Below are 15,364 nucleotides of genomic sequence, written 5' to 3'. Positions count from 1 at the left end.
CCCATCACTGTGTTGTACTGTTGTGGTGTCAGGTGTTCTACGTGTGGTTTGACATCCCCATCACTGTGTTGTACAGTTGTGGTGTCAGGTGTTCTATGTGTGGTTTGACATCCCCATCACTGTGTTGTACTGTTGTGGTGTCAGGTGTTCTACGTGTGGTTTGACATCCCCATCAATGTGTTGTACTGTTGTGGTGTCAGGTGTTCTACGTGTGGTTTGACATCCCCATCACTGTGTTGTACTGTTGTGGTGTCAGGTGTTCTACGTGTGCTTTGACATCCCCATCACTGTGTTGTACTGTTGTGGTGTCAGGTGTTCTACGTGTGCTTTGACATCCCCATCACTGTGTTGTACTGTTGTGGTGTCAGGTGTTCTACGTGTGGTTTGACATCCCCATCACTGTGTTGTACTGTTGTGGTGTCAGGTGTTCTACGTGTGGTTTGACATCCCCATCACTGTGTTGTACTGTTGTGGTGTCAGGTGTTCTATGTGTGGTTTGACATCCCCATCACTGTGTTGTACTGTTGTGGTGTCAGGTGTTCTACGTGTGGTTTGACATCCCCATCACTGTGTTGTACTGTTGTGGTGTCAGGTGTTCTACATGTGGTTTGACGTCCCCATCACTGTGTTGTACTGTTGTGGTGTCAGGTGTTCTACGTGTGGTTTGACAGTCCCATCACTGTGTTGTACTGTTGTGGTGTCAGGTGTTGTGTTGTACTGTTGTGATGTCAGGTGTTCTACGTGTGGTTTGACATCCCCATCACTGTGTTGCACTGTTGTGGTGTCAGGTGTTCTACGTGTGGTTTGACATCCCCATCACTGTGTTGTACTGTTGTGGTGTCAGGTGTTCTACGTGTGGTTTGACATCCCCATCACTGTGTTGCACTGTTGTGGTGTCAGGTGTTCTACGTGTGGTTTGACATCCCCATCACTGTGTTGCACTGTTGTGGTGTCAGGTGTTCTACGTGTGGTTTGACATCCCCATCACTGTGTTGCACTGTTGTGGTGTCAGGTGTTCTACGTGTGGTTTGACAGTCCCCATTCACTGTGTTGTACTGTTGTGGTGTCAGGTGTTCTACGTGTGGTTTGACATCCCCATCACTGTGTTGTACTGTTGTGGTGTCAGGTGTTCTATGTGTGGTTTGACAGTCCCATCACTGTGTTGTACTGTTGTGATGTCAGGTGTTCTAGGTGTGGTTTGACAGCCCCATCACTGTGTTGTACTGTTGTGGTGTCAGGTGTTCTACGTGTGGTTTGACGTCCCCATCACTGTGTTGTACTGTTGTGGTGTCAGGTGTTCTACGTGTGGTTTGACGTCCCCATCACTGTGTTGTACTGTTGTGATGTCAGGTGTTCTACGTGTGGTTTGACGTCCCCATCACTGTGTTGTACTGTTGTGATGTCAGGTGTTCTACGTGTGGTTTGACATCCCCATCACTGTGTTGTACTGTTGTGATGTCAGGTGTTCTACGTGTGGTTTGACATCCCCATCACTGTGTTGTACTGTTGTGATGTCAGGTGTTCTACATGTGGTTTGACATCCCCATCACTGTGTTGTACTGTTGTGGTGTCAGGTGTTCTACGTGTGGTTTGACGTCCCCATCACTGTGTTGTACTGTTGTGGTGTCAGGTGTTCTACGTGTGGTTTGACATCCCCGTCACTGTGTTGTACTGTTGTGGTGTCAGGTGTTCTACGTGTGGTTTGACATCCCCATCAGTGTGTTGTACTGTTGTGGTGTCAGGTGTTCTACGTGTGGTTTGACATCCCCATCACTGTGTTGTACTGTTGTGTGTCAGGTGTTCTACGTGTGGTTTGACATCCCCATCACTGTGTTGTACTGTTGTGGTGTCAGGTGTTCTACGTGTGGTTTGACATCCCCATCACTGTGTTGTACTGTTGTGGTGTCAGGTGTTCTACGTGTGGTTTGACATCCCCATCACTGTGTTGTACTGTTGTGGTGTCAGGTGTTCTACGTGTGGTTTGACGCCCCCATCGGCTACATCTCCATCACGGCCAACTACACCGACCAGTGGACACAGTGGTGGAAGAGCCCTTCAAAGGTGGGGAACAGTCCCGTGAAATTCAGACTGTTAGCCGCAAATGTTTCCCTTAACTATGACCCCTGCGGCTTGTGTTCGTGGATTTTCCCAATGTTGCGGGTTTTCCCAATGACTTGTTTGGGTCAAATCACGCGTCACTGTCCGTCTCCATTCCATTTTTAAATTCCCACCAGTTTCAAAACCTGGTTTTCACGCTTCATAAGTTTCATTCAAAACTCACTGTAAAAGTGTGCTAGTGTTAACTGTTCACATTTTTTACTCTATAATTCACACACGGCCTTTATGCACCTGAAACATCGGGTTGGTCGCCCTTCCTCAGACAACTTTCATCATGATCATGCCGAAGACATGACGCATTGCTTAGAATGCAGCTTTCAAACTGAAGGCGATGGAACTGGCTACTGAAAACAGAAACCGAGCTGCTGCCCATGAATTTGGTGTAACATTTGTGGTTTATAAACAGCTGCAGCTTATGTGTAGATATATTTTCCTCTTTTTTTTCTTTTAAATTTAGGGGATGCAGCTCATATAACAATGCGTTTTCATTGATAGCTTGCTGACTCAGATGTCAGCAGATTTTGATTGATAAATTACTGACCTGGGGAGTAACAGGCGGAAATGTACAATTTACACAACTCTCCTGAACAATTCCACAGCCTACAAAATAATATTATGCACTGTGATTAATTTGTTTCATTTTATATTATTTTATCTTATTTCATTCTGTTGTTTCATTTCATTTTATGTTATGTAATTTTATTTTATTTTATTTTATTTTTGTTATTGATCCACATGTGATGACGTACAAATTTCACAACTCATCCTAATGTGCACACTGATTCTTTTATTTGTTGTTTATATCCCCAGGTGGCATAAAGGCACACTGATTCTTTTATTTGTATTTTTATCACATCAGATTTCTCGGTGTGAAATTCGGGCTGCTCTCCCCAGGGAGAGCGCGTCGCTACACTACAGCGCCACCCTTTTTTTTTTGTATTTTTTCCTGCGTGTAGTTTTATTTGTTTTTCCTATCGAAGTGGATTTTTCTACAGAATTTTGTCAGGAACAACCCTTTTGTTGCCGTGGGTTCTTTTACGTGCGCTAAATGTATGCTGCACATGGGACCTCGGTTTATCGTCTCATCCAAATGACTAGCGTCCAGACCACCACTCGGTCTAGTGGAGGGGGAGAAAATATCGGCGGCTGAACCGTGATTCGAACCAGCGCACTCAGATTCTCTCGCTTCCTAGGCGGACGCGTTACCTCTTGGCCATCACTCCACTATTTATTGTTTCTATATCCCCAGGTGGAGATTTACAACTTGATTTATTACATTTTGTTTTGCTTTATTTAGTTCATCATCTCAGTGTGTGTGAACTCCTCAGATGGAGATTTACAACTTGCTTTTTTTTTCTTTTCTTTTTTTTTTTTTCATCACTTCAGTGTGTGTGTGAACTCCTCAGGTAGATGTACAACTTGTTTTTATTACATTTTGTTTTGTTTTTATTCATTTCATCCTGTGAGTGTGTGTCTGTGATCTGCTCAGGTGGAGATGTACAACTTCCTGGGCAAGGACAACGTACCGTTCCACAGCGTCATCTTCCCCTCCTGTCTGTTGGGGGCCCAGGATAACTACACGGTCGTCAACCATATGGTGGCCACAGGTAGGGGCTGAGGGTGTGTGAGAGTGATCCAGTCATTGTGTTGTATTTGTGTTGTAGAATCTGGCAGTGTCTTGCATTTGTGTTGTTGATCTTAGCACTGTATTGTATTTGCGTTGTGTTGTATTTGTGTTGTAGATCCTAGCATTGTATTGTATTTGTGTTTGTGTTGTATTTGTGTTGTAGATTCTAGCATTGTTTTGCATTTGTGTTGTTGATCTTAGCATTGTATTGTATTTGCATTGTGTTGTATTTGTGTTGTAGATTCCAGCATTGTGTTGCATTTGTGTTGTAGATCTTACCATTGTATTGTATTTGCATTGTGTTGTATTTGTGTTGTAGATTCTGGCATTGTTTTGCATTTGTGTTGTAGATCTTACCATTGTATTGTATTTGCATTGTGTTGTATTTGTGTTGTAGATTCTGGCATTGTTTTGCATTTGTGTTGTAGATCTTACCATTGTATTGTATTTGCATTGTGTTGTATTTGTGTTGTAGATTCCAGCATTGTGTTGCATTTGTGTTGTAGATCCTAGTATTATGTTGTATTTGTATTGTATTTGTGTTGCAGATCTTAGCATTATATTGTATTTGTATTTGTGTTGTAGATCCTAGCAGTGTATTGTATTTGTATTGTTTTGTATTTGTGTTGTAGATCCTAGCAGTGTATTGTATTTGTATTGTGTTGTATTTGTGTTGTAGATTCTAGCATTGCTTTGCATTTGTGTTGTTGATCTTAGCATTGTATTGTATTTGCATGTTGTAGATTCTGGCATTGTTTTGCATTTGTGTTGTAGATCTTACCATTGTATTGTATTTGCATTGTGTTGTATTTGTGTTGTAGATTCCAGCATTGTGTTGCATTTGTGTTGTAGATCCTAGCATTATGTTGTATTTGTATTGTATTTGTGTTGCAGATCTTAGCATTATATTGTATTTGTATTTGTGTTGTAGATCCTAGCAGTGTATTGTATTGTTTTGTATTTGTGTTGTAGATCCTAGCAGTGTATTGTATTTGTATTGTTTTGTATTAGTGTTGTAGATCCTAGCAGTGTATTGTATTTATATTGTATTTGTGTTGTAGATCTTTGCATTGTTTTGCATTTGTATTGCATTGTATTTGTGTTTTAGATCCTGGCATTGTATTTATATTGTATTACTTTCTTGTGTTCATGTATGTGTGTATTTCTCTGTGTTTCTCTGTGTGTGTGATTGTGTTTATCTTAAAGGGATTTTGTGTGTGTGTGTACGTGACAGTTTTGTGTTGACGCAGTTGAGCATTTCTATGGTTTGACAGTCCTGATATGGCCCTGTGCGGTCGGCTGGACTATAATCAACAATTAATGATTAACTCTGTGTTTGTGTGTTTCTCTCAGTGTGCATTTGTATTTCTGTGTGTGTGTTTGTCGCTCTGCCTCTGTGTGTTTCTTGGTGTGTTTTTGTGTCTGTGCCTATTTCTCTGTGTGTGTGTGAGAGTGTGTATGCAAGTATGTATGCCCATCTGCATGTTCTGTGTCTAGTTTTATTTATTTATTTATTTCTGGTGGTTTTTTTTTGTTTTTTTCTTTTCTTTTCTTTTAGTGTTATTATTAAACTGTTGAATAATTTCTCCTCCCTCTCTCAATGATTCTTGCCTCCCTCCACCAAACACATGGCGTCGTTCCCTGTGTCTTCCAGAATACCTCAACTACGAGGACACCAAGTTCTCCAAGAGTCGGGGGTCCGGCGTGTTTGGGGATCAGGCAAAGGACACTGGGATACCTGCCGACATCTACCGTTTCTACCTCCTCTACGTCAGGCCTGAATCTCAGGTCAGGGTTCTTGTGGATTACAGAACTTTTTTTTTTTTTTTTTTTTTTTTTTGCTGCCCCAACATCTGCACCGTTTCAGTGGCATTACTCCCACACCGCTCATTTAGATTCCCCCATACATGGCCACACCCGGGTTCGTCCATCACAGTTCCAGCGTCAGCAGTCCACAGGGAACCATCGATGTTAGGTCGCCAGGAGGCCACACACCAGAGGAGACCCTGCACTGCTGCTGAGTCACTTCGGTGGTGTTCAGTGGTGCCTGTTAATTACAGAACATTCTTGTTGTTGTTGGTGGTTTTTTGATGATGATAGAGACGATAAACCGAGGTCTCGTGTGCAGCATGAACTCAGCACACGTAAAAGAACCCACGGGAACAAAAGGGTTGTCCCTGGCAAAATTCTGTAGAAAAATCCACTTCGATAGGATAACGTAAAAAAAAACAACTGCAAGCAGGAAAAACTGTAAAAAAAAAAAAAAAAAAAAAGGGTGGTGCTCACAGTGTAGCGACGCGGTCTCGCTGATGTTCTGCGTGCGTATACACACAAATGGGTTCAGGCACTAACAGGTCTGCACATATTTTGACATGGGAGATCGGGAAAAAACTCCACCCTTTACCCACCAGGCGCCGTTAGTGAGATTCGAACCCAGGACCCTCAGATTGAAAGAACACTTAACCACTTGGCTACTGCGCCCGTCACCGCTTACACACTAAATTCCACATTGGTCGCACATGCACACACACGCACACATACACACGCGCACATACACACACACATATATACATATATATGTATCTATAGATAGATAGATAGATATATATGAAATTTTATTTCTCTATATCTGTATTTCTATCTGTCTCTTTCTCTCTCTCTCTCTTCCTCTCTCTCTTTCTCTCTCCCTCTCTCTCTCTCTCTCTCTCCCTCTCTCTCTCTCTATATATATGTATATGTGTGTGTGTATGTATGTGTATATTTGACTGTACAGGACACCAGTTTCAGCTGGGACGACCTGTTGCTGAAGAACAACAGTGAACTGCTCAACAACCTGGGAAACTTCATCAACAGGTATACATCTCCTCTCCTCTCTCCTGTGTGCTGTGTAGGGGGTCTGGGGATAAGGGAAGAGAGCGTGGTGGGAAATCTTACTGTTCATTTACAAGTATGTAATAACATTGAATACACCGTGTGTGTGAACTGAAAAGAGGGTGTAGTGGGTAATCTAACTGTTCATTTACAGGTATGTAATAACATTGAATACAGTGCGTGTGAACTGAAAAGAGGGCGTGGTGGGAAATCTTACTGTTCATTTACAAGTATGTAATAACATTGAACACCGTGTGTGTGAACTGAAAAGAGGGTGTAGTGGGTAATCTTAACTGTTCATTTACAGGTATGTAATAACATTGAACACTGTGTGTGTGAACTACAAAGAGGGTGTGGGTAATCTAACTGTTCATTTACATGAATTTAATAACATTGAACACAGTGTGTGTGAACTCAAAAGAGGGTGTGGGTAATCTAACTGTTCATTTACAAGTATGTAATAACATTGAACACCGTGTGTGTGAACTGAAAAGAGGGCGTGGTGGATAATCCCACTGTTCATTTACAGGTATTTAATAACATTGAACACTGTGTGTGTGAACTGAAAAGAGGGCGTAGCGGGTAATCTAACTGTTCATTTACAGGTATTTAATAACATTGAACACAGTGTGTGTGAACTGAAAAGAGGGCGTGGTGGATAATCCCACTGTTCATTTACAAGTATGTAATAACATTGAATACAGTGTGTGTGTGAACTGAAAAGAGGGTGTAGTGGGTAATCTTAACTGTTCATTTACAGGTATGTAATAACATTGAACACCGTGTGTGTGAACTGAAAAGAGGGCGTGGGTAATCTAACTGTTCATTTACAAGTATGTTATAACATTGAATACAGTGTGTGTGAACTCAAAAGAGGGTGTGGGTAATCTAACTGTTCATTTACAGGTATGTAATAACATTGAACACCGTGTGTGTGAACTACAAAGAGGGTTTGGGTAATCTTAACTGTTCATTTACAGGTATGTAATAACATTGAACACCATGTGTGTGAACTGAAAAGAGGGCGTGGGTAATCTTAACTGTTCATTTACAGGTATGTAATAACATTGAACACAGTGTGTGTGTGAACTAAAAAGAGGGTGTAGTGGGTAATCTTAACTGTTCATTTACAGGTATGTAATAACATTGAACACCGTGTGTGTGAACTCAAAAGAGGGCGTGGGTAATCTAACTGTTCATTTACAAGTATGTAATAACATTGAACACAGTGTGTGTGTGAACTAAAAAGAGGGCGTGGGTAATCTAACTGTTCATTTACAAGTATGTAATAACATTGAACACTGTGTGTGTGAACTGAAAAGAGGGTGTAGTGGGTAATCTAACTGTTCATTTACAGGTATGTAATAACATTGAACACCGTGTGTGTGAACTGAAAAGAGGGCGTGGTGGATAATCCCACTGTTCATTTACAAGTATTTAATAACATCGAACACAGTGTGTGTGAACTGAAAAGAGGGCGTGGTGGATAATCCCACTGTTCATTTACAAGTATGTAATAACATTGAATACAGTGTGTGTGAACTGAAAAGAGGGTGTAGTGGGTAATCTAACTGTTCATTTACAGGTATGTAATAACATTGAACACTGTGTGTGTGAACTGAAAAGAGGGCGTGGTGGATAATCCCACTGTTCATTTACAAGTATGTAATAACATTGAACACAGTGTGTGAACTGAAAAGAGGGCGTGGTGGATAATCCCACTGTTCATTTACAAGTATGTAATAACATTGAACACAGTGTGTGTGAACTAAAAAGTATGTAATAACATTGAACACTGTGTGTGTGAACTCAAAAGAGGGCGTGGGTAACCTAACTGTTCATTTACAAGTATGTAATAACATTGAACACAGTGTGTGTGTGAACTCAAAAGAGGGCGTGGGTAACCTAACTGTTCATTTACAAGTATGTAATAACATTGAACACAGTGTGTGTGTGAACTAAAAAGAGGGCGTGGTGGGTAATCCCACTGTTCATTTACAGGAACTTAATAACATTGAACACAGTGTGTGGGCACTCATCATTCATTTATTGTGTCACTCAATCATATTTCAGGCATGCACACACACACTCTTAGATAGACATGTAACAATCTACATGTATGACCGTTTTGTTTTTTTTTATCCCACCTTGTAGGCAGCCATACACTGTTTTCGGGGATGTGCATGCTGGATATGTTCTTGTTTCCATAACCCACCAAACGCTGACATGGATTACAGGATCTTTAACGTGCGTATTTGATCTTCTCTGTGTGTATACACACAGAAGGATGGGGTTCAGGCACTAGCAGGTCTGCACATATGTTGACCCGGGAGATTGGAAAAATCTCCACCCTTTACCCACCAGGCGCTGTTAGGGAGATTCGAATCGGGGACCCTCCGATTGAAACTCCAAACGCTTTAACCACTGTGCTGTGACTGTGTGCGAGCAGAGCCCTGATGTTCTTGTCCAACAACTTTGGAGGGGTGATTCAGGACATGGAGCTTCAGGACGAAGACAGACAGCTCCTGGCGCTGGTCACACGGGAACTCCGGGCCTACGTTGATAACCTGGAGAATGGAAGGTGAGGTGGTGGGGATGGTGGTGGTGATTGTGGTGATGATGGTGGTGGTAGTGATGCTGGTGTTCATGGTGATGATGGTGGTGGTGAGGTGATGATGATGGTGGTGGTGAGGTGATGATGATGATGGTGGTGAAGTGATGATGATGGTGGTGAAGTGATTATGATGGTGGTGATGATGGTGGTGACATGATGGTGATGATGGTGGAGGAGGTGATGTGATGTGATGATTGTGGTAGTGGTGGTGATGCTGGTGTTTATGGTGATGATGATGATGGTGGTGATGATGTGATGGTGAGGATGATGATGGTGATAATGATGGTGGTGGTGGTGGTGAGATGATGATGGTAGTTGTGGTGATGATGATGGTGGTGGTGACATGATGATGGTGGTGGTGTTGGTGACATGATGGTGATGATGATGGTGATGATGTGATGGTGAGCATGATGATGGTGATGATGATGGTGGTGGTGGTGATGAGGTGATGTTGGTGGTGGTGATGATGGTGGTTATGGTGATGTTGATTATGATTGTGGTGGTGGGTTGATAATGATGATGGTGGTGTTGATGATAATAGCAGTGATAAATGATAACGGCTGTGGTGAGGTTATTATGATGGGGGTGACTGTTTTCATTTGTTTACTTGTCTCTGGCTCAGTCAGATAAGCTGAACACCAGCGATTCTTTTTATTTTGATGACATTTTTAATTTCCTAACTTTATCTTACATTCTGAAGACAAAATATGGTTGACAGATAATACTTTTAATATCATATTGATAATAAATAGTGATAAATAATGATAAGAGGAAGAAGAAAATGATGTGGCATTGAAAAAGCGAAACTCTTTCAGAAGAAACTTAAATGTGTTATGATGAATGCCACTATTTTTTTTTTATCGATCAATTGATATGGATACTTATATAGTACCTGTCCTCAGTTGGACACCAAGCTCCAAGCGCTTTACAATCAGAGGGTCATTTGCACAGCAGGCTGCCAACCTGGGTAGAGCCGACTGACGGCTGCCATTGGGCGCTCATCATTCGTTTCCTGTGTCACTCAATCAGATGTCAGGCACGCACACCTACACACTCCGACAAACATGTAACATTTAACATTTTGCGTGTATGACTGTTTTGTTTATTTACCCCGCCAGGTAGGCAGCCATACTCCATTTTCGGGGGTGTGCATGCTGGGTATGTTCTTGTTTCCATAACCCACCGAACGCTGATCACAGTAATTATTAAACAAATTTTCCTTCTGAAGAAAAAAACAACAAACTGAATGTGCTTACTTGGGGATGCATGTGTGCACACTCTAGCTTGCACAAATATGCAACACAGTGACAGGGATAGATATCCTTTTTTTTTCTTTTTTTTTTTTATAAAGAATTGGAAATTTATTTGTTTGTGCTTCTGCTACACTAATTTTTTTTAAACTAATTATTTTTGGGGAGGGGGTATGTTTTTATTTATGTATTTTTAGAATTTCATGTTCTGTGTGTGTGTGATACAGAATGCGTGACGGTATACGTAACATCCTGACCATCTCCCGACTGGGGAACCAGTTCATGCAGGCCAGTAAGCCCTGGGTGCTTGTCAAGGGGTCTCCTGAAGACAAGTGAGTGGTGGTTTTTGTCTCGTCTTTCTCTTCTTTTTCTGTCTTTCTTTTGTCTGTCTTGTCGTCTTTTCTGCGCTTACACAAGTGTGTAGAGCTTGTGCTGTGGGTATGCAACAGTCAGGACAGACATATGAAGAAACATACAGTCGAAAACAGAGAGATAGCGAGAGAGAGAGAGAGAGTACGATATAACATACCATATTTCATGCATAATTTTTCATGTTACGTCAGTCACAGTCAGACAGACATACGAACAAATATACAGTTGAAAGCACAGACAGAGAGAGAGAGAGAGTAGGATATGTCACATAAAAAAAACATATATTTCAGGCATGATTTTTCAAATTACGTCAGTCACAGTCAGACAGACGTATGAACAAACATACAGTCAAAAGCACAGAGAGACAGAGAAAGAGTAGGATATGTCACATAAACAAACAAATCGTATTGTAGGCATCATTTTTAAAATTGCGTCAGTTACAGTGAGACGGATAATACAAACATACAGCGAAAGCACACAGAGAGAGTAGGATATGTCACATACAAAACATATATTTTATACATCATTTTTCAAATTATGTCAGTCATCCTTGAAAATGGTCTAATCTGACTGAAAAAAAAAAGAAAAGATTTTTGTTTCTTTTTGTTTTTTTTCATTGTCACATTGTCGTTTTGGCGTGGTGTCGTGTCTGTGGGGAAAGACACTTCCTCTGATTTTCCTCACTCCTCCCAAGAGTGAATGGGTACCCGACTTCTGGTTGGGAAATTATTCACCCCCACACCCCCACCCCCCGCCACACACACCCACCCACAACACACACAAGCACACGCGCACGCACACATACACAAGTTATAGCACACAATCGTAAATAGTACACAATCAGAAACACTACCAACAAATTCTGAAACTTTCAAAACTCACTGGCTAGAATCCACTGCCCCTTTGGCCATCAAAGGCTATGGGATGTTGAACTTTGAAATGAAGAGGAAGACAAGCTCTCAAAAGCAGGAAGCAGGCTCACCCAATCTGCCCCACCCCCTTAGCTTCAGGGATGCAAAGACCATACTGTGTAGCCACTTCAGAAACAGCTGATGAGAACGGCTACATCAGGGACCAGAGAAAGGACAGCATCCATCAACTTGGTCGAGCTCAGCAAGTCATCATCCTCAGACTGCGCACAGGCCACTGCCAGCTCCTCTTACCATCTCTACAAACCAAACATTTCCCACACACAGAGCAATGTCTGTGTGACACCGCTCCTCACTGCCCTCGACACAAAAGAGCTGAGGCGCCAGATCTGGGCCCAGTCCCGCAGCGCTCCAGGACCAGTTGTGGGGAACGGCTACAGAGCTCCAGCGGACTGCGGACTTTTTTTTTTCTTTTCTTTTTTTTTTTTTTTTGTTTTTTTTGTTTTGTTTTTGTTTTTGTTTTGCTGCCCCATCATCTGCGCCGTTTCAGTGGCATTACTCCTACACCGCTCATTTAGATTCCCCCATACACGGCCACACCCGGGTTCGTCCGTCGCAGTTCCAGCGTCGGCAGTCCACAGGGAACCATCGATGTTAGGTCGCCTGGAGGCCACACACCAGAGGAGACCCTGCACTACTGCTGAGTCACTTCGGTGGTGTTCAGTGGTGCCTGTTCTGTTTTAACGTACTTAGGACACCACCTACTAAGCCCCCTACTAACGACAATAATGGCTTAGTTGCGGAGCCAGACTGAGTGAGCGTCTCTCCCAGAGTGGAGACCGCCACCACGTCCCTCAAACAACAGGCCCCCATGAATCTGATGACACTGACGACATTGACAGGACTCACCCCAAGCACGGAAGTGGAGGGGTATCGAAACTGAGGTCACCAGGGCAGGGCATGAAAGGTCACAGACTTTCAGACTATTTTGTTTATATTGATGACGATGAAGGAGAAGGAGGATGACGATGATGATTACGATGTTGCTATGGAGGTCCATTTTGGTTTGGGACTGCGTGACAAGGCTGTACTCTACGCTTCCTGTCATAATGATATCCCGGCGTTAACCAGGCCCGAGAGATACAGACACTTGCAGTGTTGGTCAGGTAATTAAAGCAACACACCCAAAGACGCATCCTTGAAGTGGATAACACTCGACTGTGTGGTCCAGGTCTCCCCATTTAAGCCCACAGCGCACTCAACTCTGGGTAGGAGCTGGCCACGGGCCGAAAAAACCCACCTCCGCTGGGATTCGAACCCGCGTACTCCCAGCCGTCAGTCCGCGACGCTAACCACTTCGCCACGGCGGCTGGTGTGGACTGCAGGCTTTGTAACCCACTCTGGACTGACCGTCTGAACATGGCCTGGGAACGCTGAGGAAGAAGAAGAAGAACTTTGAACTGCCTGTCTCATATAAACCTGTGAACCGTCTGTTTCTGTGAGGTTGCTGAGGGGCTCAGTCAGTCGAAGAAATGATAACGTCACTGGGAAAATCTGTGTTTGAAATTTCTGCTTTTTTTTTGTTGTTGTTTTTTTTGTTTGTTTTTCGTTTGGTGTTTCTCTCGACTTTTCTGCGTGTCTGCCATTTTAGGACAAAATTCCTTGATTGGACACAGCTGTGGTTTGATATATATACTTTTTTTTCTTTCTTTTTTTTTCCAAGGCCTGACTAAGCGCGTTGGGTTACGCTGCTGGTCAGGCATCTGCTTGGCAGATGTGGTGTAGCGTATATGGATTTGTCCGAACGCAGTGACGCCTCCTTGAGCTGCTGAAACTGAAACTGTGGTTTGATGTTGATGACCCTGACCTGGCCTTGAGGGGTCAGCTGGTCTGGAAAAAATTTGAGTTGAGTAACTCATAAGGCTCATCGCAGAAATGCTTCACAACGTCAGGGAGTGACTTCAGTCATTTCCTTCCTTCCTTCCTTCCTTCCTTCCTTCCTTCATCATCAGTCAGTCAGCGTCTTTTCTGCTTCCTTTCATTCCTTTTCTTTACCGGTTTCTCACTTCACTCTTTCTTTCTTTCTTTCTTTCTCTGCATCTCCCCCAAATCTCATTCTCTTATTCTTTCCCCATTGTCATTGATCTCCAGAAGTTTTGCTGTGAATATATATATATATATAAGAATGTTTGTGTGTGTGTGTGTGTGTGTGTGTGAATGTCTGCTGGTTGCCCTGACGACAGGAAGAGGGCGGGGGGTGTGGTCAGCCTGTCGGCCAACGTGTCGTGTCTGCTGTCAGTGCTGCTCCAGCCATACATGCCCTCGGTCAGTGCCACCATCCAGACCCAGCTCAACGCGCCCCCGGACGTCAACGTGGTCACGGACGCTTTCATCTGTCGCTTGAGACCGGGCCATCAGATCGGCAAGGTAAGAGAAGGAGGAGGTGGGTGTTGGGGGGGGGGTATGGCTAGTCAGTGGGGGAGGAGGTAGGGGTGGGGGAGAGTGGTGGAGGAGTTAGGGATGGGGGAGGGTGGTGGTGGAGTTAGGGGGTGGGTGAGGGTGGTGGTGGAGTTAGGGGGGTGGGTGAGGGTGCGGGAGTTAGGGGTGGGGGAGGGTGGTGGTGGAGTTAGGGGTGGGGGAGGGTGGGGGAGTTAGGGGTGGGGGAGGGTGGTGGTGGAGTTAGGGGTGGGGGAGGGTGGGGGAGTAAGGGGTGGGGGAGGGTGGTGATGGAGTTAGGGGGTGGGGGAGGGTGGGGGAGTTAGGGGTGGGGGAGGAGTTAGGGGTGGGGGAGGGTGGGGGAGGAGTTAGGGGTGGGAGAGGGTGGTGGTGGAGTTAGGGGTGGGGGAGGGTGGTGGTGGAGTTAGGGGGTGGGGGAGGGTGGGGGAGTTAGGGGTGGGGGAGGGTGGTGGTGGAGTTAGGGGGCGGGTGAGGGTGGTGTTAGGGGGCGGGTGAGGGTGGTGGAGTTAAGGGTGCAGAGGGTGGTGGTGGAGGAGTTTGGAGTGGGGAGGGTGGGGGAGGAGTTAGGGGTGGGGAGGGTGGGGGAGGAGTTACGGAGGGGTAGGGGAGGTGTTTGGGGGTGAGGAGGGGCAAGGAGTTAGGGGGTGGAGAGGGTATAGGAATTAGGGTAGGGGTAGAGTTAGCAGGAGGGTAGAAAATGGCATGCGTGCTTGCATGTGGGGGTGGGGGGAGTCGGGAGGGGGAGGGGGGTTGGTGGGGGAGGCAGGAGAGGTGTGTGTGTGTGTTGAATGTTATCACACCATTTTTAAAACAATATTTCTGGCAAATTTATATCTTCAATATTTTTCATACACCTACACCTCATTCACGCCACTGGAGCTGCAAGATGAACACTATGTAAATTGCACATTATTAGTAGTAGTGGTAGTTGTATTGTCATTATCAAGACGCTGTGATAATGTATTTATTATTTCTTTCAGCCCAGTCCACTGTTCCAGAAGATAGAGGCGGCAACCATTGCTGATCTCAAAGCCAAGTTTGCCGGAAAGCCGGCACCGCCCAAGGCTACTGACAAATCCAAGGTAATATGTTTTTCTTGAGAAATATAGCTTTCACTGCAAGTTGGGGAGTGGGGGGCAGGGGGGTGGGGGTGGAGGGCTCGGATAGGGGGTTTTCGGGAGGGTGT

The 15,364-nt window shown here is 44.1% G+C and overlaps 1 protein-coding gene across 1 annotated transcript in view; it reads left to right on the top strand.

Annotated features, from left to right (window-relative positions):
* The window catches only part of LOC143276702 (methionine--tRNA ligase, cytoplasmic-like), a 49,839-nt gene that overhangs the window by 22,246 nt on the left and 12,229 nt on the right, over positions 1 to 15,364 (top strand). The window contains exons 14-21 of the mRNA XM_076581341.1: positions 1,966 to 2,061; positions 3,608 to 3,725; positions 5,400 to 5,533; positions 6,519 to 6,598; positions 9,066 to 9,197; positions 10,708 to 10,812; positions 13,965 to 14,148; positions 15,159 to 15,260. Coding sequence (XP_076437456.1) covers positions 1,966 to 2,061; positions 3,608 to 3,725; positions 5,400 to 5,533; positions 6,519 to 6,598; positions 9,066 to 9,197; positions 10,708 to 10,812; positions 13,965 to 14,148; positions 15,159 to 15,260 — 951 coding nt within the window. The remainder of the gene's footprint in view (positions 1 to 1,965; positions 2,062 to 3,607; positions 3,726 to 5,399; positions 5,534 to 6,518; positions 6,599 to 9,065; positions 9,198 to 10,707; positions 10,813 to 13,964; positions 14,149 to 15,158; positions 15,261 to 15,364) is intronic.

This window comes from Babylonia areolata, chromosome 32 (genome assembly GCF_041734735.1).
Source record: "Babylonia areolata isolate BAREFJ2019XMU chromosome 32, ASM4173473v1, whole genome shotgun sequence".
NCBI lineage: Eukaryota > Metazoa > Mollusca > Gastropoda > Neogastropoda > Buccinidae > Babylonia > Babylonia areolata.
Note: the sequence above shows the minus strand (reverse complement) of the source record. Positions and strands in the feature narration are given on the sequence as shown.